Genomic DNA, 22,892 nt, shown 5'->3' with positions numbered 1-22,892 from the left:
GCAATGTCAATGGTCATGAGAATGAAAGAAAGGACATTCAATTCTTAATGTGTGTCCAAACTTTTGACTGGTAGTGTATACAAGACAGATGCAATTTCTGTTGTTGTTGCTTTAAGGTTATAAATTGACAATAACACTACAAATGCTCAAGATCAGGCTACACCTGAATATCGTAAACTTTTTAAAACCCTGAATGTTCTAATTTTTTTGTACCTACCATTTGTGGACTTAATGTTTGTTAAGAGGCAAAACCAAATATAGTACCCTACATAAATTCGAAGGAACTTAGAATATACTTAAATAGGACTTGGTAAGTCCCATCTATCGGAAATAGCGGCTGTGCAATATTTCTTTGTTGAGCCACCTTCCTGTTTTTCCCAGCTGACCCTGCTGGCTGGAGTCACTTTAAAGAATGAGCTGCTGGCCAATCAGGCATCATTGCTATTTTAGTCACTTGCATGCATTTGGAGATAAAGCAGGCAGACATTGGAAGGGCCGTGTATGTGTGTTGTTCACCACGGTGGATGTTTGGAAGTGTTTTCACTTTGTTACTCCAGCGCCAACATCAAAAAGAAAAAAAAGATGGAAGCTAACAACAAAGTAAGTTGGTGGAACGATTTCATAGCATGTTCTTGAATTGATATGTTGAGTGGAGTAGTTGTTTTTCACCGAGTAGTGCTGTATTTGTCAAGGGAAAATTGTTAAAGAGGTTTTGAGAGCATGCCAATAATAGAATTGTAACTGCGTAGCAGAACAGATGGCAACTGAGTCGCCATTCCCAGTTATTTAACACCACTGGGAGTCGCACTTACCAGCACATCACAGGGAGTGAAATGCACCATAGCTGCTTAAAAAAAAAATTAGAAAGAAATGACTGACGTGTCCCCTCATTGTTTTAAACTAATATCCATTTATTTTGACTAACCTTTTGCAATACTCCATTCTACAGACGGAAATGAAAGCAGGAGATGAGGCTCCCAATCTAAATATAAATGTGACACCAAATCCAGAGACAGCGCTCAAACCAAAGGATTCCCAGTCAGCCTGCCAAGTCATTGTCCACGGTATGTCTCACATGCTCTCTACGTTGTCTTGTCAGTTCATATTAATATACCGAATTAAGTTCATTCTGTTGCAATTACTTCTCGTTAGTTATTTTATTTCTGAGATAAAAGAACCAATGAGAAGTAATATTGATATAATATTAGTATTAATTCAACTGAAAAGGAGTTCATAAATGTACAACACATCATCTAAGCACATTCCTGAAAACTGCTTATGACAGTGTCGTGTAGAATATTGTGACAAATTTTGTTGAAAAAAACATGATAAAACATACATTACTATATTACTATGACGTTCATAAAGAGCAAACGAGACAGAAGTTCTCTCTCTCTCTCTCTCTCTCTTCCTATATGTATATACATATATAATCACCATTAAAATGTATTTTAATCATCATTACGTATGTAAATGTTAAAATCTGTCTCTAATGTTTTTCTTTTTTTCAACAAAAAAACAAAACAAAAACAATAACGAACAAGCTTGATGGGGACTTGACTGACAATGATGTTGTTATATTTAACATGTCTCTATATATGCATTTTTTTGTTCCCATCAAAGATAGTATAAGCAGAGCAGTTGAAAGATATTATACCAATGAAAGGGGTTCGAGCAGGGTCCTGGCATACAATCTCAAGTTTTCTCTTCTGTATCTCTATTAATGATTTAATGTTGGCAAATTATACCATAACTGGTTGATAAACCTTCTATAATGTGGTCAGTTGCTGATAGAATTTTATAAAAACATTTTAAGCTCAATTTAATATCTATAAAAGCATGAATGATTTGTACGTTTCAGCAAGGCTTTTCTTAATTTAGAATGCCTATTCCTAAAATGCCTGTAAACATCAACAAATGTTTGATTTAATTTGTTGAAAAACAAAATTCATTTTTGGGAAATTTCTATCAATTATTTTTTAAATTTTTTGGGATACTTTGTTTTGCGCATGTAATCATTTCTGTGCTTATTCATTGTTTGTCTTTCATCACACTAGGTCAGCCAGTTGCTTCTGCAGGGAACAGGGAGAGCAACTCAGAGGTCCAAACTGTCCCTGACACAGAAATGGAAAACGCAATTAAGCCAAAACTCCAGATGACTTTTAACACATTTACAGTCAAGGCTGGTGAGGATTTAAAAGTAGAGATCCCTATTGTGGGACAGCCAGCACCCAAAGTTGAATGGCAAAGAGATGGTCAGGCAGTCAAAGAGACTTCAAGGCTGGAGATTTGTAATACATCGTCACTGACAACTCTTCATATCAGACATGGTGCAAAGGAGCACTCTGGTCAATACTCTATCATAGCAACTAATTGTGCTGGGACGTACACTGGAGAAATAACTTTGACTGTGCTTGAAAAGCCAGACCCACCTACAGGGCCTGTAAGCATTGATGAAGTCAGTTCTGACTATGTAATAATCTCTTGGGAGCCACCACAGTACACTGGAGGATGCCAGCTTGACAACTACATAGTTGAAAAACGGGAAACTACAAGTACAGAATGGCAAACTGTGTCAGCAACAACGGTGAGAAGAACAATCAAAGTGACCAAATTGAAGACAGGAAGTGAATATCAATTCAGAGTGCTTGCAGAAAATAGGTATGGAAAGAGCAGTGCAATCACTTCTCCTATTGTCACTGCACAATATCCTTTTTCTGTGCCTACGGCTCCTGGTACCCCTGTTGCAACCACAGTGACAAAGTACAGCATGGTGATTGAATGGGAGCCTCCTGCCAAAGATGGAGGAAGCCCTGTCACTGGATTTCACCTTGAACGCAAGGAGAAGAACAGCATTTTATGGACAAAGCTGAACAAACTTGTCATACCCGATGCGCGTTTCAAAACAAGTGGTCTGGAAGAGGGCATTGAGTATGAATTCAGAGTCTTCGCTGAGAACATTGCTGGACTTAGCCCTTCCAGCAAGACATCTGACTCCTACGTGGCAAGAGACCCCTGCGATCCACCTGGCAAACCTGAAGCAGTTGTGGTCACAAGAGACAACATCACACTCCAGTGGACAAGACCGAAGCATGATGGTGGAAGCACTATTACAGGCTATGTTATTGAAAAGAAGGAGCTACCGGATGGCAGGTGGATGAAGGCAAACTTCACCAATGTTATTGAGAATGAGTTCACAGTCACCGGTCTAACTGGAGGCCAAAATTACGAGTTTAGGGTGACTGCAAAAAACGGTGCTGGCGTTTGGAGCATGCCCTCAGAGAGCTTAACACTCATTGCTCAGGACATAATTGAAGGACCCACCGCAGTCATTGACCCCAAGTTCAAGAGTACCACTGTTGTCCAGGCTGGTGAGACCTTCACTATTGATGCTGACTACTTTGGAAAGCCCCTGCCATCAGTGACATGGCTAAAGGATGGAAAAGAAATTGACAAAGTTACCCCCCGAATGGAGGTCAAAAACACCCTTACCCATACAACTCTGACTGTCAGGGACTGTACACGAGTGGATGGTGGACGTTTTGTCCTTAGCCTTTGTAACATTGGTGGAACTACATCTGTCCCCATTAATGTGAAGGTTCTGGATAGGCCTGGGCCACCGGATGGACCTATAAGAGTGAAAGTTGTCAATGCAGAGAAGTGCAATCTTCACTGGAATCCCCCCATTAGTGATGGTGGTGCCAGTGTTTCCAACTACATCATTGAGAAAAGAGAAACAAGCCGAGTTACATGGACAGGAGTTGACTCTCATGTTGAAGCTATCAGCTATAAAGTGAGTAAACTGGTGCCTGGCAAAGAATATGTATTCAGAATTGCAGGAGTAAACAAATATGGCGTTGGGGAATTTCTTGAATCTGAGCCCTTGATTGCTCAAAACCCATTCACAGCACCCAGCGCACCTTCAGTACCCACAGCTAGTACTGTGACAGGGGACTCTGTAGTCCTAACATGGGAAAGACCTGAGACGGATGGGGGTTCTGAGATTGATGGCTACATCATGGAGAAACGTGACAGAGAAGGCGTCAGGTGGACCAAATGCAACAAGAGAAGACTCAATGATTTACGTTTCCGATGCACAGCCCTTGCTGAGGGGCATTACTATCAATTTAGAGTGATGGCTGAGAATGCTGCTGGTGTGGGTGTACCCAGTGAACCAAGTGACTATATTAAAATATGTGAAGCAACATATCCACCTGGTCCCCCAACTAACCCTAAAATGACAGACCATTCTAGCAGTAGTGTGTCTCTTGCTTGGTCAAAGCCCATTTATGATGGAGGAGCAGCCATCAGTGCATTTGTGGTGGAGATGAAGGAGGCAGCAGAGGATGACTGGAGCGCATGCTCACCAAGCGAAGGTGTGATGGAGACAAATTACACAGTGAAAAGACTTAGAGAAAATGTGGAGTACAATTTTCGCATACGTGCAATGAATGTTGCTGGAGTTGGGGAACCTGCGGATCTGCCTGGATCTGTGGTAGTATCTGAGAAATTGGAGGCCCCTGAGATTGAGTTGGATGCGAGCTTGAGGAAGATAGTAAGTGTACGTGCCTGTTCTACACTACGTCTGTTTGTCACTATTAAAGGAAGGCCAGAGCCTGAGATCAAATGGTCAAAAGAAGGTAGCAATCTCAGCGAGCGTGCTCAAATTGAGGTAACAAACACCTCCACAGTCTTACTTATAGAAAATGTGTCTCGAAATGACACAGGAAAATATGTATTGATGGCTGAAAACTGCAGTGGTTCAAGATCAGCATTCATTAATGTCAGAGTGCTGGATTCTCCTGCTGCACCTACCAACCTGGAGGTAAAGGATGTAAAGAAAGACTCTGTATCAATCTCCTGGGAGCCACCTCTCATTGATGGAGGGTCAAAGATTTTACACTACATTATAGAAAAGAGAGAAGAAGCAAGAAAGGCATTCACAAGCGTCTGTAGCGACTGTGTGAGAAACTCATACAAGGTTGAAAATCTCCAGGAAGGATGCCTTTATTATTTCCGTGTTTTGGCTGTTAATGAGTTTGGAAGTGGACAGCCAGCAGAGACAACAGATGCTGTCAAAGTGTCTGAGGCTCCTCTGCCTCCAGGCAAAATTACTTTCAGCGAGGCGACTAAAGATGGTGGGAGACTCTCTTGGGAAAGGCCAGACCATGATGGAGGGAGCAAAATTACATGCTATGTTGTGGAAATGAAGGCTAAAGAAGATGACACATGGACGATATATTCTGAGAGTAAAACACTGGCAGTGGCAATTTACAGGCTGACTAGTGGCAAAGAGTACTTGTTCAGAGTCACTGCAGTGAATGAGAGGGGGAAAAGTGAGCCAAAATACCTTGTGGCACCTGTTACAGTAAATGATGCTAGCACTGGGCCTGTTATTAATTTGCTGTCCAATGCATTCAGTGTAAAGGCAGGGAATGATCTCAAGATTGATGTTCCATTTAAGGGTGTTCCGGTGCCAACAGTTGTCTGGAAAAAAGATGGCAACCTGCTGAAAGAAACAAGCAGGGTGAATGCAAACACAACTGACACGTCCACCCAGATCACAATCAGAGATGCATGCAGAGGAGATGTTGGTGTGTATGAGGTTAGTGTGGCTAACTCAGAAGGAACCACCTCTGCTGAGATACATGTTAATGTTTTTGAAAGACCTGGACCCCCTACTGATTTCACTTTAGACGAGGTTAGTGCCGACTTTGCGTCTTTGTCATGGCAGCCCCCATATTATACTGGAGGATGTCAAATTAGTAATTACGTCATTGAGAAGAGAGATACAGGCAGCGCCATGTGGCAAACTGTGTCAGCGACAGTTGCCAGGACATCAATCAAAATTCCTCGTTTAACTCAGGGCACAGAATATCAGTTTCGTATTGCTGCGGAAAACCGCTATGGCAAAAGCCACTTTGTTGAGTCTGAACCTGTAACTGCACAATATCCCTTTAAGCCCCCTGGCGAGCCAACAAATCTCCAAGTTGTGACAGCTTCAAAGTCTGTCATGGTGATTGCATGGGCCAAGCCACACAGTGACGGTGGCAGCCCCATTACAGGTTATTATATTGAATGCAAAGATCAGAGCAGTATTTTGTGGACCAAGTTAAACAAAAGCCCAGTGAGCGAGAACCAATTCAAGGTGACCACTGTTGAAGAGGGTCTGATGTATGAGTTCCGGGTCAGTGCTGAGAATATGGCTGGTGTGGGACCGTGCAGTAAGGCATCTGAGCCTGTTGCAGCAAGAGACAAATGTGAACCCCCACGCAACCTTGCAGTCACCAATATAACAAACAACTTGGTTTCTCTTTCTTGGGACAAACCGGAATATGATGGTGGGGCTAAAATAACTGGATACATTGTTGAGCGTCAGGAAATTCCAAATACTTGCTGGCTTAAGTGCAATTTCACCAACTTGCTGGACACCTTTTTAGAGGTGACTGGCCTTGAGGAGGGTGAACAGTATGATTTCCGTGTGACTGCAAAAAATGCAGCCGACCTCTTGAGTGCACCGTCTGAAGCCACAGGACCTGTTACGGTACAACATGATGTAGAGCCACCTAAGATGGTCTTGGATGATAAATATAGACAGGAAGTGATTGTCCAAGCAGGAGATCTTTTCAGAGTAGATGCTGACATCTCTGGCCGACCCAACCCCACTGTTTTTTGGCTAAAAAATGGCAGAAATATTGGCAGCAAAGGAAGGGTTGAAATCACAGCAATGCAATCCCATACATCTTTACTCATCAGAGAATGTGTTCGGAAAGACTCTGGCCAGTATACACTGACCCTACAGAACTCAGGAGGAGTTGCATCTAAGGTTATTACCTGCAAAGTCCTGGACCGACCAGGTCCACCTGCTGGACCTCTAGAAGTTTCTGGTCTCTCAGCAGAGAAATGCACACTATCATGGGGACCTCCTCATGAAACTGGGGGTGCTGAGATTATGTACTACATTGTTGAGAAATGTGAGACCAGCCGTGTAGCTTGGATCCTTGTCTATGGGGACATGATGGCAACTACTTGCAAGATCACGAAGCTGCTCAAAGGAAATGAGTATCTGTTCAGAGTGAGGGCGGTGAACAAGTATGGCGAAGGCGAAACTTTGGAAAGTGAACCTATCAAAGCTGCGGATCCCTTTACTATCCCATCAGCCCCAACAGATGTTGAAGTCACAAGTGCGTCCAGTGATTCCATGACTGTCTGCTGGAAGAGACCTGAGACCGACGGAGGCAGCCGCATCAGTGGTTACATTGTAGAAAAGAGAGACAAGCAGGGTGTTCGCTGGGTCCGTGTCAATAAGAAACCAGTTTATGATCTACGAGTCAAGGCCACATGCCTCAGAGAAGGATGCGAATATGAGTTTAGAGTTTTTGCTGAGAACGCTGCAGGGCTCAGTGAACCCAGTCTACCATGTCCATTCACTCTGGCTGATGACCCAAAGTTTTTACCTTCTCCCCCAGCTAAACCTTCTGTCATCGATTCATCCAGATCTTCCATCACTCTATTTTGGACGAAGCCACTGTTTGATGGTGGAGCACCAGTCACTGGATATAAGGTGGAATTCAGGAAGACAACAGAGGAAGACTGGACCATTGGTGTCCACAGCACAGAAACAACAGAGTGTACAGTTACTGGACTCACACCTGGGACAGAATATGTGTTTACAGTCAGGTCCATAAACAAGATTGGTGTCAGCGAGCCCAGCCCTGAAACAGACCCTCAAGCGGCCATGGACAGAGAGGAGGAGCCTAGGTTTGATATTTCTACCGAGATGAGGAAAACACTGCTTGTGAAAGACAGCAGCTCATTCACCTTGACGGTGCCCTTTACAGGCAAACCAGCTCCCACTGTGATCTGGGACAAAGCAGATGTAGATCTGAGAGTCAGAGGACTGATCAACACCAGCAGCTCTGTCACTTCTCTCACGGTGGAGGGAGCAACGCGAGATGACTCTGGTAAATACACAGTCAAGTTGCAAAACACTGCTGGATCGGCCTCTTTGACACTGAATGTGAGAGTTTTGGATTCACCCGGTCCTCCAATACGCCTAGCAGTAAAAGATGTGACCAAGAACTCTGCCACTTTTTGCTGGGACATCCCAGAGAACGAGGGAGGGGGTCCTGTCAAGAACTACTTAGTTGATATACGGGACATCAGCAGAAAAGGTTGGTCAAGACTCACCGATAAATGTCGCAGACTGTCCTACAGGGTGTCTGACCTGGAGGAGGGAGGGATCTACTTTTTCAGAGTTACAGCTGAAAATGAGTATGGCATCGGTGTTCCGGCTGAGACCAAGGATGGAACAAAAATGATAGGTATGAACTACAATAATGCAGACACATAAGAGAGCCAATTTGTTGGAAAATGCAGACATGTATAGATTAGATTGGATTACATAGCTACTTTATTGATCTTCAGGAGAAATTTGCTAATGAATGTCACTATACTAAGATTTACACCTATAAACAAGTATGCATGTTATATGTGAACTTATTTCTAAAATTTTTTGTTTATTTTTGTGTTTCCTGTTTTCAGATACAACCGACTGGGAGACAAACCCTGGAGCCTAGTTTTTATTCCTCTTCAAGGACTAAACAAATTATGTCTGTCAATGTCCCTGTCAAGATATTCAAAAGATTCTTGAATACTGTTTGCACATATTGGTACAATAGGTATCTTTTTATATACATTTTTAAGCTTACTGCTATCAAAATCTTTGTTACAAGAATTATGAGATTTTTTGAGAAATTAAATTGACCAAAACATAAAACTATTGATACCACAACAAATGTTTAGAGCAACAAAAGGTCATTTCATTAATAAAAAAAATTGTAAACATGACTTTTTCATTTTGGAACATAAAACAATGTATTCATAAATATAATACAAATTATTTTGAATGTGGGGTTATCTAGTCTATGGTGTCATCTGTTGTTGTTCATTTGTCAAAAAAGGATCCAAATGCACAACCAAAGACACAAGAAACAATTCCCTCACAAATCACCCAAACTGTTCACCCAAGTTTTTCTCATCAATAGGTGTGAAGCCCAAAACAATAGCCCTCATTGCTATTTTGTGTCTTTTTGAGCAGCTTGGCTGTGGTGAGCTGTTGCTATCATTCTACGACCAAAGACATATTGAGTGACAGCAACATCTATTTTAGTGGTGCAGTTCGTTTACTGAACACTAGAGGGTAGCCTTTACATACATGTATTTTTGGCAATGGAAGTGGGCGCGGGCGACACGGTGGCGCAGTGATTAGCGCTGCCGCCTCACAGCAAGAAGGTCGTGGGTTCAATTACGGGCCTGGGACCTTTCTGTGTGGAGTTTGCATGTTCTCTTGCAGGTTCTCCGGCTTCCTCTCACACTCCAAAAACATGCATGTGAGGTCAATTGAACACTGTAAATTGTCCGTAGGTGTGCATGTGAGTCTGAATGGTTGTCCGTTTCTATGTGGCCCTGCGATGAACTGGCGACTTGTCCAGGGTGTCCCCTGCCTTCGCCCTAAGACAGCTGGGATAGGCTCCAGCAGACCCCCGTGACCCTGAGCTCAGGACTAAGCGGGTATGGAAAATGAATGAATGAATGAATGGAAGTGGGCGCATTGGACTGCACATATTTAAATTCCAGCTTTTTTTTTAGTACCCCAAATTCAATTACTGTAACCATCTAGGTATACATACCCCAGAGTGGGAATCAGTGCCCTTAAGGCCAAATTCTAATTTGGGCACTTATGAATTAAATCAATTACAGTCACTGTCATTACCAGTCACTGTGGCAACTATGTTATTTCTGTGCAAAAACTATGACCAAGTAATTTTTTCCCCAGCTTGGGGTTCGGATATCTTAATTTTTTTTTCATCAACTTGTTTCCATTTTGAAGAATAGACATCATTTTGAATTATATCCATTTTATTTCGTTCTTTGATCATCTTATACGTCCACAACATGTCAGTTGGAAAAACGAAATTGCGAAGAAATATAACAGTTTTCCTTAAAAACAAACAAACAAGTAATGCAGTTGTTCTTTTTGTTTGTTTGTTTGTTTGTTTGTTTGTTTGTTTGTTTGTTTTTTAGTATTCAAGATGAAGATCTGATTTTGATTTGATAATAATAATAATAATAATAATAATAATAATAATAATAATAATAATAATAATAATAATAATAATAATAATAATAATAGATTATAATAGTAGATTCCGGAAGTGGGCTACGACACGGCTACGTCACTCATGACAGGAGGAAGGAGAATGGGCCCAGCAGATTCCGGAAGTGGGCTGCGACACGGATCAGTAGCTCCGAGTTTGTGTTGTTTCTTTACGAACATCTGACAGCAACTTCTGATAGCATTAACTCGTCCAAAGTTTCAAGATGGGCTCTTCGGCAAGTCAGCTCGGGAAGGATTTGCTCTCGGAATATCAGGTAAAAAAAATAGTTAAAGTTGACGATTGTTGTTACGCCTCCTAATAACTAACAGGTAAATAACAGATAACAGCACTTGCAAGGCTAACAGGCCGCTTTAACTAGCGAGATGTATTTACGTTTTGCGAACTTCGTGTTACGTAATACAATGGCAACTATGGGACTGTTATTATTGTTGTAATATCGGGTCCAACCCGAGTTCTTCCTTGGGACAACAAAGCCTTGAAGTCGAGACATGAGCTCCTGCATTAATCGGAATGCTCTCACTGTTGTTTTCAGGAGCTGACATTCTTGACAAAGCAAGAAATTCTACTGTAAGTGATCCGCTGTTCATTGTTCATTCAAGTGATCCAATGTTGTGTTGCTAATGGAAGACATCTTTTGTTCGTTTAGTGCTCACAAGAGATTCACGGAACTGCTCTCGAAAGAAGATAAAGACCTTGCAAACGTCAGAGCGCCTATGGACAGGATTCTCACTCTGCCGGAGCTCAAGGTAAGGAGCAATGACACGGTTAGTCATCAGAAATATGACTCTATTGGGTTTATAAATTGCCTTATTAGCAAAGATTCAAGTATCCATTACGTGCTTTTTACTTTCTTGTGGAAAGACTTCAATGGCTGATGAAGTTTTGTGATTTTGTGCTTGTTCCTGTCACAGTCCAACCCCTTCAGGAGACGAATCTGCCTCGTCTTCTCAACGTCGGAAAATAAAGATGGAAGCCTCACATTTGAAGACTTTTTGGATCTCTTGAGTGCATTTAGCGACTCTGCTACCCTGGAAATCAAATCCCACTACGCATTCCGCATATTTGGTAAATGTCATTAATGACATATTAACAACAATGCACATGTAGATCCAATTTAATCTAGAATTCGTCCAAGCGGTTTTTCTTTTCTTTTTTAAATTTATGTAGATAGTCTCTTTTACTTTTTGGGCATCTCCACTCTTCTATTTTAAAACGTCTGCCAGGTTTTCTAATCGGACCTTTGTGATGTCACAAAGAGCTCTGAAACTCTCCCCAGATGGATTTTTATGGGACCTTAAAAGACTTTCTGTACATGTTGTAACCATATTTGTATTTTCAGACTTTGATGATGACGGGACTCTGGATTTTGGTGATCTTGAGAATCTGGTCAACTGCCTGACTGGAGAGACAGAGGATACGAGACTAACACCAGACGAAATGAAACAGCTCATTCACAATGTGAGTTCATGGGCTTCTGTTCTTTGCGGATTGTTTGGAAGCTCGCCAGACAGCAAAAATGTCTTATTCTCATGTTTCTTAGATTCTTGAGGAGTCGGACATTGACAAGGATGGAACTGTGAACCTGTCTGAGTTTCAGCATGTCATTTCAAGATCCCCTGATTTTGTCAGGTAAGAATTTATAATACTCATATTACTAATACATCTGTCTGTCTGTGCTTTTGTTTTTAAACAAACTTCTCTTGATGTTTTTCCCCTCCCCAGTTCTTTCAAGATTGTGTTGTGAAAACCTCTGGAAAGCTGTGGAAAGGCACCATCACTAACCCTCATGTTGTTTTGTTTTTAATTTCAAGCAATTTTACCTTTTTGCCTTAAATTATGTTTTACTGTGTATTTTACTGTCTTCAATTAACAGTTCACCCTGTATTTTATCCCACTGACTTGATTCTTACCTGTGAATTGCTAGGTTTTGGGTGACGTGGGCTGTGTAATATCTACTATCTTTATTCCTACAACCTACATCAAAACTATCTAAATGGCACTGCATCCCAGAAAAAGAATGGTTTTCCATTTTGGGATGAACATTTTGTTTTATGTGTTTTTCAAATATTTAGCCTTTGATTTTAAAATGTCTATATATAAAATAAACTATTTTTCAAATGAACTTGTTTCTATTTTTTTTCTTTCTTAAAGATAAGAATGATATCTCCACACACAAAGAATAGATCACTTTAATACACTTTCACTTCCGGGTATGGTGCTCAAAGTCCAGTCAATAAGCCTAGACTGTTTGCAAAGTATTTTTTAAGTTATTTCCTCCTTGGCAACAGCAGTAAAAGTGTTCCAGGGCCCACACACAACATTAACCACATGGAGACGCTGCTCCTTGAAGAACTCCACACGCCGAGGCTCATCTATACTGATCAGAGTCTGGTGTCCAAGTTGGCCATATTCTCCTGAAATAACATAAGCAAGTTGGTCGAGGTTAATTAACCAAGATTAACTTAAATGACAACAAAAAACAATGTGTTCTTGGATGTATCTGAGGCAAATGCACATGCAATGGTAAAGGTACAATCTATGCAAATCTATTTAACCCTTTAGGTCTACATTTTATGGAATGATGAAAGAAAAAACAGACACTTACCCCATCCCCAGGTGTAGAGGTCACCTGTGGCTAAAATGAATAAAAACATTAGATGAAGACGCTTAAAATTGATTCAATTTATCAAGATGGGTATAATAATTCCTCTGCCATTTCAAACATAGTTTTTAACCTGTCCTTGTCACGAGGTATGACAATTGTGATGGGTAAAAACACATTACTTGTTACTGCTGCCGTATGGCGGGATCCACAGCTGACCGTCACGACTTCACATGATGTAGAGACGTCTAGCAGTGCCGGGAATGCCTGGATTGATATGAACACCTCTTCATTTTCGTCTCCACCTTCTGCCTCCACAGTGGAGGATGCACCTGCTGGGGAGCACAAACGTTACCATTAAGCTTTAAAGAGAGAATGTTTTACTTTGATCAGTGTAAATGATGCATATATTATGACAACACCAACTGTAGTAACATAGAAGGAAGAAATGTGCACTTGTGAGTTAATCTCATCGGCAATAAATACGAATTTAGAAAATTGAATGTAATGTTCTATTTTTCTACTCTCTGACAAGCATTACACACTCACTCTGGTGGACTTTTCTTAAATTGTTTCTATCTACCTGCTTGAGTGCTTTGCTGCTGTTCCAGTGTCTTCCTGAGAGCCCTTGATGGAAGTCCAAGCTGACCACTTTCATTCCAACCCCATACATACAGGTCACCACCATCTGGAGATCAGACAGTTTGAGTGATTTCCCCCTCCTCCTCTTGCAGACAGCACGCAACGACTCGGTTGCCAGTATCTTGCCTTGTGTGAAAGTCACTTGCCGCTAATGCAGACAGAGTGCCAGCCTCCTGCTGCCACGCAGCTCATGGGCATCCCCCAGAGGGCCTCCACAGCCCGGGGCTCCTCCTCAGGGGTGAGGCCTCCATGACCCAACTGACCATGACTGGAGGGGGGGGGGATCAGCACAGTGAACACATAGCTCGGATCTCCATCATGGACAGTGTTTGTGTTTGTTCAGCCTACCTGCCCAGTCCCCAGGTGTACACAGCTCCAGAGGCACTGAGCAGCACGGCGTGCTCGCCACTCAGTGCAAGACTCTTGGCTTTCAGATGTGGCGATAAGGAGCGATATAAGGGTGGTTTTGTGGCTATGTAACCTCCAGGGACCAGGGGCAGATTCAAGGGGGGGTCTGGAAGTGGAAAGCATGCTCTCACACATCTACTTTGTCAAACACCAAAGCACTTTTGTTACTATATTTAAATATAATTCCACACCAGTGCTCTCAGTTTGTATCTCCATCCTCCATGACGGAGCCTTGTCTTCCTTTTGGAGATCCCACGACTCAAGTCTGTCTTTGAAAGCGAGGACCAGGTGCGAGTCACTGATGGAGACATCTCGACAACCTCGGCTCTCCTTCACAACAGCGCTGCAGAACTCGCTGGCCGCGCCGAATCCCGCAAGACCCAAACAACAGCTGTCATCTACATAACGAAGACAACATTGAAGAGGCACATCAGTGACGGAAAGCACTGTGCGTTGCTGATATAATGGCACAAAGACTAATTTGATATGACTTGCCATCCAAGTGCAGAGAGGCTGTTCGACTCCAACAGGCTTTTATTTGACGTTCACATTTCGAGCAGCGCTTGCGTCCGTCCACGTGACCTATTAGTTCCGTCGGAGTGACAAGGTTCACCTCCTCGACTGTGTCACTACACTCTTTACTCGGTGCGCCGTCGACACGTATCTGTCCGAAAGCATTGAACCCAAACCCGAACCACCGCATTGGAGATGCGTTAGCCGAGAGTTAGCAAAACCAAAGTAGCCGAGCCAGGAAACTGAGCGCGTTGCGCATGCGCATTACCAATGTCTCTACCTCTGCGGCAGTTCAGGTCCGATAACGTTTGTATGCACTGCAGATACGTGAATTTACAATTCAAGCAGATTTGAGTTTTCATTTTTATTTTTGCCATAATCTTCATAAACAAAGTAAAAATTATAAATATAGTTATAAAACAGGGTATTTAGTGGAATGCTAGTAGTCAGTGATTATGCCAAACAAAACAAAGTAGTAATGCAAAAGCAAAAGGAATAGTAATGAACAACAATGAAAGAATATTACACAAAAATAAAGACCAGAAGCAGAGTTCAAGGATAAATTCTTTGAGCTGTTTTCTGTTCAATAAACCATTAAAAACTCTATTGTGTATCTATGTATATCTAACAGTTGAGGTAATGATATACAGTGAAAAGATTTAGGGGAAAAAATATTTTAACATCTGAATGAAATGAACCATTATTTTTTGTGCTCTGATTAGGCACTATGTGTCTGAAAATGGAGCAGGTCCCCGCCGCATTCAAAATGTTTCTATGATAGTGGGTGTACTCAGTCATCCTACTTATTCCAGACAGAGCCACAACTCATCTTATTATTAGTTCTGTTTTGGCTGCCAAACAGACTTGTTGACTCTGTTGTGACTAATTTGTGGCGTTCAATTAAATAGGAGGATAAGAATAGGAATGTCTAATTTGTCGCCATCTGTGCCCTCACGTTTAGAAGCCAGAATATCTAAGATGCTTCATCTTTAAGATAAATTAACATTTCACAATCAACTTGTGTTCATTCAAACAAAGAAGTCCTTGCTAAAGTGAAATCATTCTGCTGGTCCCACCCAGTACTCAATGTACTTTTAACGTCACCAGAAGGCACATACACACGCTTCAGTAGTGTTTTCAAGGTTCTGTTCCTTTCCTGTCATTTTCATCTCCTTCCCTGTTCTTGATAATTCCGTACTCCACAGCCTTGTCTAAACAGTTCTGTGCCACCCTGGAGACAACTTCTGGTGTACCCTCTCCTCCTTTCGCCAAGACAGACAGGATCTCCAGCACCTCGCTCTCCATGAGCGTCTCGGCCAGAGTTTTGTCAGCCTGCATCATGTTCTGAACGATGACAACTCCACGATGGCGCAGGTCGGAGATTTCACTGAGCAACAGCGCCTGCATTATCTCTAGCCAGTGGGTTGTCTGAGAGAGGAAAGGACAATGGTGAGGTGTGTAAGTTTCACAGAAAAAAAACCCAAAAAACAATCACTCATCTGCATGTGTGCTTACTGCTTCAGGGATGCGAGTGCAGAGCTCCGGCTGCTCAGCCGTCAGCATGGCCAGAGTTCCTGCAGCAGCTCTACGCAACCGCTCGTCCTCCTCTCCGGAGTAGAGCACGACCAGCTTGAGGCGGTCGTTTCCCGTGGCCAGAAACATCTTCTGAACCTGAGAACACATCGTTACGTCAGCCCATCTTTCCAACACACTTTTGTGCATTTTATCTTATGTTTGTCTTACCTCTGTGCTTAGCACCAAATTACACATGCACTCAGTGGCAGAGGCCCGGACCAGTTCGTGCTCCTCGAACATGTAGCCTTCTATTTTAGGGACCGCTTTCTCCTTTATGATCTTTTGCCTGTGAAACACCACCCGTTAATGTGGGATGTAGATGGGTTAAAAAAAATAAAAAAAAAATACAAAAGAAAATTCTGGGAAAACATTCCAGCATCCTGAGTGGAGCAGGAATGATAGAACACTAAGTGAATGTAGGCTTACACATGTAAAAACTACACCGTTCAAAGTCATGCGTTTTCTACTTGAATTCTTGGAGAAGAGTTCCCCCTAGTGGCCAACCTGAGTCTTTCACTAAGGCCAGCCAAGTTGGTGAGAGCCATGAGTGCCTCGAAGTTCTGCAGCAGGCTACATTCCAGACTGAGAAGATTGATGAGGGGCCGCACGGTCTCATAGATCTAGCAGCAAGAGGTGAGATTAGACAAATGTTTTTATGTGCTTATTTTTTTCAGTTTTTGTGATTAAAATGCCAACTCACCCTTTCACCTGGAAAAGCCATCTCTGGGTTAGAAGTGATGCATATTTTTGCCAGGGCTTGTCCCGCTTTGACTTTACCGACGTCTGTATTTTCAGAGGCCAATGGGATCAACGCCTGCGTGGGACAGAAGAAAACAAAGATCAGGCAAATATCAGAGATTGGAAAAACAATATTAATCAACGTATTGCACATTGATTGCTCTACCTTTCCGCCCCCTTGTGCCACCACTGTGCCTCTGTCTTCCTGTTTATCTACCAGAGCCAAGAAGACCCTGTGACGAGAAATGGCACTGAGAGGAAATCCCCAGAGGAAACGGTGACTGCGTGACCTTTTAACCTCTTTCTACCTTGCAATGCACTCCCTGCAAGCTTCAGTGAGGGCAGGACTCTCCTGTTTGACCATACACACTAAAGCTGACACCGCCCCGGCATCCAGCAGCTTTTTCAGTCTCTTCTCCACATAGGAAGGTGCATCCTGTTACATTGAAAGATAAGACATGCAAAACTGGTTAAAAAAAAAAAAGCCTCTTGTGTAATGTAGGTGAAAATTTTAAGCTTGTTACCTTGGGGTGATCCTCAGGAACATGCTGCTTTGCATATTTGGCCAGCTCCACCATCTGAGGGTCTGGCTTCTCCACATCGTAGCTGTTGGTGCAGTTCACTAACGTGGAGCCAACAGCAAAGAGCACCGTCTTATCTTCAGACTGCAGCAAAGTAAAAAAAAAAAAAATCAACACAGAACGTGCAGTTAACAGCAATGTCCTCCCACAAATAAGTAAGTAACTAAGAGACAAAAAAATGAATACCACAAGAGCATGCTTCTAAAAAACAAACAAACTACAAACTATCAGTCAAACCTTTGCTAAATCACACATGGCCAGCAGAGCGTTCTTGTCTTGCACCAGGTCTTCCTTTACATCCGCATCAAACGTAAGGTAGGCGAGTCCCTCCACAGACCAGCGGCGGGAAGTGGCAGGCAAAGACTCATTACACAGCCACCTAAAAGAAGAAAATGCCGTGGTTTGCATTCACTAAATCAAATAACAGCCTTGGTTATTTTTCTATTTTAGATTATAGCCATTTTCAGATCATTTTTCCATCCCAGACTCCAGTGAAAGAACCACACAATATCCAGGAAACATCATATTCAGAACTCTGTTCAGTTCCCTGTTTGTCCGGGAAAAACCTGGGAAGGTTATCAATACCATTTGTGACCTCACAGAGGGAAAGGTTCGAGAACAGTTTTAGAACAGTTTCAAGAAAGTGGTGCGTGCAAACTAGCTAATAGACAGACTTTTATCATTTGGGGAATTTCTTGACTGTCCAGAGACAAAAATCTGAAATGTTTGAAATATTTGTAAAGTTAGTTTTAATTAACTCAAGGCCTTTATTTCGATTATGCAGCCACTGGGGTCCCGCATGACACATTTTTTTTTCATGATCTCGCCACAGGATCAATATTTAACACAGCCCCACATACTTCCTGCACTGCTTGGCAAGCTTTAGCGTGGATCCTTCTGCAAACTGCTTCATGCTGAAATCTGTTCCCCCTGCTGATCCAAGCTTGCACAGACCCTGTGAAAAATAAATGGCAAAAAAGCATAGTCTCTTTTGAAGACATTCTGTCCTCCAACTTTTTCGAAATGAATCATTTACTTTTGCTGCATTACTCACCACCAGGGCTCTCACTCGTATCCTGTCATTCTCACTCTTCTTGTAGAGGTCCTTCAGAAGTGCCACGCCGTTGGCCGTGATGAAAGAAGCTCTCTTGGCCTTGCTTGTTGCGTGGATGAGAGCCTCCACGGCGACCTGCTGGTGAATTACATCTTCGGAGGCACACAAGGAAATCACTGCATCCATCATCCCTGACATCTCCACAGTTCTGTTCCCCACGTCGGTCGGGCCTTGGAGGAGCACCGACACTGCCTGGATTGCTCGCAGCTTGGAGTTCAGGCCAGATCGGTTAAAGTGCTCCCTACACAGACAAACATCTGTTAGAAAGTTCACCAGAGTAATCGTATCTTTTGCGGCCAAAAACCAAAACTTTGAAAACAGTCCACTTGTAGGCAAACTCACTGTATGTATTCCTCACACAGCTTGTTAAAGTTTTCCCTCTCATTATCACTTTTTAGGTCATCATACAATTTGCCAAGCAAGACGGAGCAGCTCATGAGGGTATTTTCTGTGAGAGGCGGCCCCTCGGAGAGCTCAGGGACCGTCCCTGCCACCGACAGGATTTTCTTCAATCCTGCACCAACACAAGGTGATAATTAGAGCGACTGCAGCGAGCCACATGAAATGATGACAAAACATCTAAAATGTCTGGAACATAAAAGTGCAGTGTAACATTTGCAGGCATCTGAAATTAACTGGAACAGAAATCTATATGTATGCTTTATTTGTAAGTTACTACAAATGAATAGCCAGTGTGTATGAGTACTACAAGTTAGTTTGCAATATATTGCTTGATGGTAGCTAAATCCAACGTCAGATCAAGATTCCATAAGCTTTCTAAATACTGCAAAAATGTTGCACACTGGGAGTTTCAACCAAAACCAAAAAACTTGCCTGTTACCCACAGCACAATACTAACGCTTAAAAAAATAAATCTGTCTTATCGTAAAGGCATTCGACCGTAGTTGTTACCCAGCAAACCAAAGGGATGCAGTCAATCATGCAGAATGCACTGGTGTATTACATACCTTGGTCTGTTAACCACAATGTCAGGGAGTTGTCAGGATTCTTCAAAGACTTGCGAGGAACTTGTTTAATCAAAAGGTTGATGGTGCTGTCTCTGCCTGGCCCTGATACAATTGGTGCCGGCAGCATTTCCACAAGGTGCCGCAGCATTGATCGCAGCTCCTTAGAGGGCTCTGCGTCAAAGTCATACAGACAGATTTGGTTGGTAACTTTGCACACAAAGTTGACAACACACAGAAAAAAAGTGTGACAGGTCAACTTTCATCTCCAGCCAATTCGAGGATAAACACGATCTGAGTCCAAACTCACCAGGAAGTATGGCTTCATCCTTCCCTCTGATATCTTTTTTCATGCCCTCTGTCAGAGCCTCAAACATCACTTGCAGCAGGTGGCAGGCAGCCAGGGACACAGTGGATGTGCCTGATCCCATGACTGCACACAGATGCTCCATTCCCAGTTCATTCACTATAGCCATTGTCTGGAAGCGCAACAGTAAATATTAGCAACGAACAGAACCCACAAGTAGTAGAGTGATGAACGTCTCCAGGCAGAATTTGACAGTTTGATGAACTTTGTTTCAGATTATTTAAGCGCAAAGCGTAAATAAATGACACTTTAAAAAGTACCTAAACACTACATTTATTGCAACTTTGTTTTTTTTATATCCCAGAAGTCCAGTAGGATCACTGCCTTACATGATTAATTATCAAAAGAAATCCATCGCTGCCCAAAGCAAGAAAAATAAAACATTTAGCCCTCTGTTTACAGCCTCCTGCTAAACCACTTCTCGCTAAAAGTGATGCTTTGTTGTACCTTCCATATATTTGGAAGGAGACCAGCACTTAGTTGTTGCTTAGATAGGCAAATAATGTGAACATGCTACCTGCTGGCTTAGGTAGAAAATCATATATTTTACCAAACTCTAAATATTTTTTAAGATATAGTAAGAAAAAGTTGGAAGAATCACCACTTACTCTTGACTGATGCCCAGTGCACAACCCCACCAAGGTCCTCAACGCAGAAAGAACAATATCCTCCTGTTTTGACTGAAGAAGCTGCTGAATGAGCTTCACACCATCGTTGCGGAAGATCTGCTCAGCTCCTGCATCTTCGCGAGACAACACCACCAGGTTCTGAGCAGCCTGGAATTCAAGCATTACAATAATGGCACATTATTGTGGTGCAAAGACATTCAACAAAAGACTGTTTAAGTACAATGCAATTACGTTCCTACTCATTGTTACCTTCTGTCGATCTGAGTCACTCGCAGAGGAATCCGCGAGGAGGGAGAACATCTGCTGCACACGCGCATCAGTGGAATTTATCTGCATTGACTATGAAGCGGAGAAAAAATGTCATCAGAGAACGGTCTCAAACCAAACATGCACCTCAGTGAGCAATCACCTAATCAGTCACCTTCTGTTGGATTTGTGCACCTAGCTGACGGAGCAGATCCTGGAAGGCTTTGTTTTTGGGCTCCAGTTGGGCGCACCGCTGGGCGTCCAGGAAAGCCTGGTCAAGCCGGCCGAGCTTCAGGAAGGCCTGGGCTCTCCTGAACCTGGCTTTCACATCGCCTGGGTCATTATCCAGGGCTGGAGAGCAGCAAGAAGAAGAAGAAGAAGAAGAAGAAGAAGAAGAAGAAGAAGAAGAAGACTTTTATTGATCCCACGATGGGGAAATTTGCATAATTACAGCAACAACAAAAAAGAAATTGGCTACAGTGCAAGAGGTCAAGAATTATATTAACTTAAGATATAGACAAAAATAAAATATTTGTAAGTATGTACAGAAAAAACCGAGATAAAAAGCAAGATATTTACATATTAAACGTTTGAATGTACATGTGCTACATGCTCTACTAAATGGTTTCTATTACAACCTACATGAGTAGCAAGTTATTAAGCATGTCTGCGTACACAAATGCATTAACCACTCAAAATAAAATTACATGCTGAAAGGCAGTGCGTCATGTTTATGAAAAAAATGTAATCTACACTGATGGATAAAACAGTGAGGTGTCATGACATGTTATGTAACTGATGTGGTTTGCAATTCCCCTCCTTGTGTGAGGCTCTCCCTTATTCTAGTGGAATAGTATCCCCCAGCTTAAATGCATTATGCACTGTATACGTCGTGACCCTTGCAGACGGATTCATATCCTACCCTTGGTGGCATCAGTCTCCGCCTTGCTGAACTCCTCCAGTTTCAGGTAGCAGGCAGAGCGGTTACGGTACAGCACAGCGCTGTCGGCTGGTTTGTCGCTCAGCTTCAAGGCTTTGGTGTAACAGCAGACAGCACCCTGCATGTCTCCTGCCTTGAATAGGGCGTTTCCCTCCTCTCGCAGTGCCGTGGGGTCCTAACACACAAAAAAATTTTAAATAAAGGTAGACAAGTCACAAGACACCACGGCTTAGGTGAAGTTACCCGGCGATGAAAACCTGTGAAAACCTATCCTGATCGTTGTTGGTGCTGCGGAGTTGCAGGCGCCGGGACTTCTCTTACCTTTTCTTTGTCGCTCCCGCTCATCTTCAAGACGCAATAAGCAACACGGCGTAGTAATATATCGATAATGCACAGTTAATTCACACTCTTACTTGGTCACAAACACCGCTAACTTCAGTCAAACGTGTAACATCTTTCGACGCTTCCGGGTGTCCGGAGCACGTTGATGACGTCAGGGGAATAGCCACGCCTCTTCCACCATCTCTTTCACCATAAAAGGAAGAGAGGCGCAAACGCTTGGCTCTCCCCACGTCTGCTTTATTTGGTTACATGTTCAGTCTTTGGCTTCTCCAGGCACCACACACTCAGAGTCTGTCTGACTGCGAAGGAAGAGAAAAGGGGAGAGTCCTAAGGAACTGCAAATGCATTTTTATACACTAATGTCGAAGGATATTTTATTTGTGGAGATACAAATTTAGAGTTTTAACATTTCTGTTAATGGGAAAAATGCACATCATAACCCAATGTTAACGTTAATCCCTGTTTTCTTATCTCACATTTTTCTCATGTAAGCTTTGATACCGAGCAGGTCCACATTCTCGGCCGCTGTTGATGCAACAATCTGCATCCTTCCTTCCTTCCGTCCTTCCTCTCTCCATTAAAAAGCTAATTAAAAACAAATGAAACCCCAATGGTTATGTATAACCAGTAACCGAGTTTAAAAGCAGTCATCCACTTATCTGTACACGTCATGAATCCAAATATTTCAGAATAAATATTATACGTGAACAAAGAGTCTTCTTTATTCGGCAGCAGCAGATTCACCGGCCGAATCCACAGATACAAGAGTCCTCCCTGAATGTCCTTCCTGGGAATTCTCAGTTTCCAGAGAAGCCAGCACAACCCATTGTTTCCCTCCTCTGTCACTGTGGAGACGACTTGATTCCTTTTGTGCTTTGCATGAAGATACACCCGCTCATATTACCACAGCTGCTCTGTGACTTGAGAAAATTCTACAACACATCGATACTCTTGAGTACATTTCCTAAGGGGCTGGGTTTGCTTACAGGCCGTGTATCAAGCAGATCTGTGCAACACCACTGAAAAAGAGGAGCACCGTTGTGTAGTTA

The 22,892-nt window shown here is 42.6% G+C and overlaps 5 protein-coding genes across 6 annotated transcripts; 3 read left to right on the top strand and 2 right to left on the bottom strand.

Annotated features, from left to right (window-relative positions):
• The first annotated feature begins 454 nt into the window (after positions 1-454).
• On the top strand, positions 455-3,609 carry LOC142880791 (immunoglobulin-like and fibronectin type III domain-containing protein 1). The gene is made up of 4 exons (XM_076014728.1): positions 455-600; positions 950-1,064; positions 2,058-3,371; positions 3,599-3,609. Exons 1-4 carry the CDS (start codon positions 502-504, stop codon positions 3,607-3,609), a joined length of 1,539 nt encoding a protein of 512 aa, XP_075870843.1. The 5' UTR covers positions 455-501.
• Positions 3,610-6,717: 3,108 nt separating this feature from the next.
• On the top strand, positions 6,718-8,934 carry LOC142880828 (immunoglobulin-like and fibronectin type III domain-containing protein 1). The gene is made up of 2 exons (XM_076014783.1): positions 6,718-8,324; positions 8,545-8,934. The coding sequence occupies exons 1-2, from the start codon at positions 6,728-6,730 to the stop codon at positions 8,577-8,579; spliced, it is 1,632 nt and encodes a 543-aa protein (XP_075870898.1). The 5' UTR covers positions 6,718-6,727; the 3' UTR covers positions 8,580-8,934.
• Positions 8,935-10,258: 1,324 nt separating this feature from the next.
• On the top strand, positions 10,259-12,287 carry cib1 (calcium and integrin binding 1 (calmyrin)). Its single transcript, XM_076014822.1, has 7 exons — positions 10,259-10,434; positions 10,714-10,748; positions 10,828-10,927; positions 11,093-11,246; positions 11,521-11,639; positions 11,722-11,810; positions 11,904-12,287. The coding sequence occupies exons 1-7, from the start codon at positions 10,384-10,386 to the stop codon at positions 11,923-11,925; spliced, it is 570 nt and encodes a 189-aa protein (XP_075870937.1). The 5' UTR covers positions 10,259-10,383; the 3' UTR covers positions 11,926-12,287.
• rccd1 (RCC1 domain containing 1) lies at positions 11,901-14,672 on the bottom strand. 2 transcript variants are annotated; one of them, XM_076014821.1, is made up of 8 exons: positions 14,325-14,672; positions 14,025-14,224; positions 13,774-13,939; positions 13,572-13,693; positions 13,367-13,471; positions 12,966-13,115; positions 12,787-12,816; positions 11,901-12,595 (listed from the first exon to the last, which is right to left on the bottom strand). In XM_076014821.1, the coding sequence occupies exons 1-8, from the start codon at positions 14,534-14,536 to the stop codon at positions 12,444-12,446; spliced, it is 1,137 nt and encodes a 378-aa protein (XP_075870936.1). In that variant the 5' UTR covers positions 14,537-14,672; the 3' UTR covers positions 11,901-12,443. The 2 variants fall into 2 exon arrangements, with proteins under 2 accessions (XP_075870936.1, XP_075870935.1); XM_076014820.1 differs by having other exon boundaries at positions 12,966-13,118; positions 14,025-14,449.
• Positions 14,673-14,708: 36 nt separating this feature from the next.
• unc45a (unc-45 myosin chaperone A) lies at positions 14,709-22,068 on the bottom strand. Its single transcript, XM_076014819.1, has 19 exons — positions 21,823-22,068; positions 21,484-21,676; positions 20,737-20,912; positions 20,565-20,654; positions 20,295-20,462; positions 19,630-19,798; positions 19,323-19,493; positions 18,697-18,868; positions 18,295-18,595; positions 18,101-18,195; positions 17,478-17,619; positions 17,184-17,324; positions 16,968-17,095; positions 16,826-16,892; positions 16,622-16,735; positions 16,426-16,541; positions 16,090-16,207; positions 15,862-16,017; positions 14,709-15,774 (listed from the first exon to the last, which is right to left on the bottom strand). Exons 1-19 carry the CDS (start codon positions 21,844-21,846, stop codon positions 15,484-15,486), a joined length of 2,832 nt encoding a protein of 943 aa, XP_075870934.1. The 5' UTR covers positions 21,847-22,068; the 3' UTR covers positions 14,709-15,483.
• Between the last annotated feature and the right edge of the window lie 824 nt (positions 22,069-22,892).

The sequence above is a fragment of the Nelusetta ayraudi genome, unplaced genomic scaffold (genome assembly GCF_046127955.1).
Source record: "Nelusetta ayraudi isolate G7.1 ecotype Tasmania unplaced genomic scaffold, CSIRO-AGI_Nayr_v1 ptg000173l, whole genome shotgun sequence".
NCBI lineage: Eukaryota > Metazoa > Chordata > Actinopteri > Tetraodontiformes > Monacanthidae > Nelusetta > Nelusetta ayraudi.
Note: the sequence above shows the minus strand (reverse complement) of the source record. Positions and strands in the feature narration are given on the sequence as shown.

What these genes read in the sequence shown, in the direction of transcription:
- LOC142880791 (XM_076014728.1), top strand. Translation starts at nt 502, where the DNA reads ATGTGTGTTGTTCACCACGGTGGATGTTTGGAAGTGTTTTCACTTTGT. An exon ending in AGATGGAAGCTAACAACAAA is followed by an intron (nt 601 to 949) that starts GTAAGTTGGTGG and finishes TCCATTCTACAG; the next exon opens with ACGGAAATGAAAGCAGGAGA. An exon ending in CTGCCAAGTCATTGTCCACG is followed by an intron (nt 1,065 to 2,057) that starts GTATGTCTCACA and finishes TCATCACACTAG; the next exon opens with GTCAGCCAGTTGCTTCTGCA.
- LOC142880828 (XM_076014783.1), top strand. Translation starts at nt 6,728, where the DNA reads ATGCAATCCCATACATCTTTACTCATCAGAGAATGTGTTCGGAAAGAC. An exon ending in GGATGGAACAAAAATGATAG is followed by an intron (nt 8,325 to 8,544) that starts GTATGAACTACA and finishes TCCTGTTTTCAG; the next exon opens with ATACAACCGACTGGGAGACA.
- cib1 (XM_076014822.1), top strand. Translation starts at nt 10,384, where the DNA reads ATGGGCTCTTCGGCAAGTCAGCTCGGGAAGGATTTGCTCTCGGAATAT. An exon ending in CTACGCATTCCGCATATTTG is followed by an intron (nt 11,247 to 11,520) that starts GTAAATGTCATT and finishes TTGTATTTTCAG; the next exon opens with ACTTTGATGATGACGGGACT. An exon ending in TGAAACAGCTCATTCACAAT is followed by an intron (nt 11,640 to 11,721) that starts GTGAGTTCATGG and finishes CATGTTTCTTAG; the next exon opens with ATTCTTGAGGAGTCGGACAT.
- rccd1 (XM_076014821.1), bottom strand. Translation starts at nt 14,536, where the DNA reads ATGCGGTGGTTCGGGTTTGGGTTCAATGCTTTCGGACAGATACGTGTC. An exon ending in TCTCTGCACTTGGATGGCAA is followed by an intron (nt 14,225 to 14,324) that starts GTCATATCAAAT and finishes TGTAGATGACAG; the next exon opens with CTGTTGTTTGGGTCTTGCGG. An exon ending in CCATACGGCAGCAGTAACAA is followed by an intron (nt 12,817 to 12,965) that starts GTAATGTGTTTT and finishes TATTCATTTTAG; the next exon opens with CCACAGGTGACCTCTACACC.
- unc45a (XM_076014819.1), bottom strand. Translation starts at nt 21,846, where the DNA reads ATGAGCGGGAGCGACAAAGAAAAG. An exon ending in GGAGACTGATGCCACCAAGG is followed by an intron (nt 20,913 to 21,483) that starts GTAGGATATGAA and finishes GCTGCTCTCCAG; the next exon opens with CCCTGGATAATGACCCAGGC. An exon ending in CCATGTGTGATTTAGCAAAG is followed by an intron (nt 17,325 to 17,477) that starts GTTTGACTGATA and finishes ACTTTGCTGCAG; the next exon opens with TCTGAAGATAAGACGGTGCT.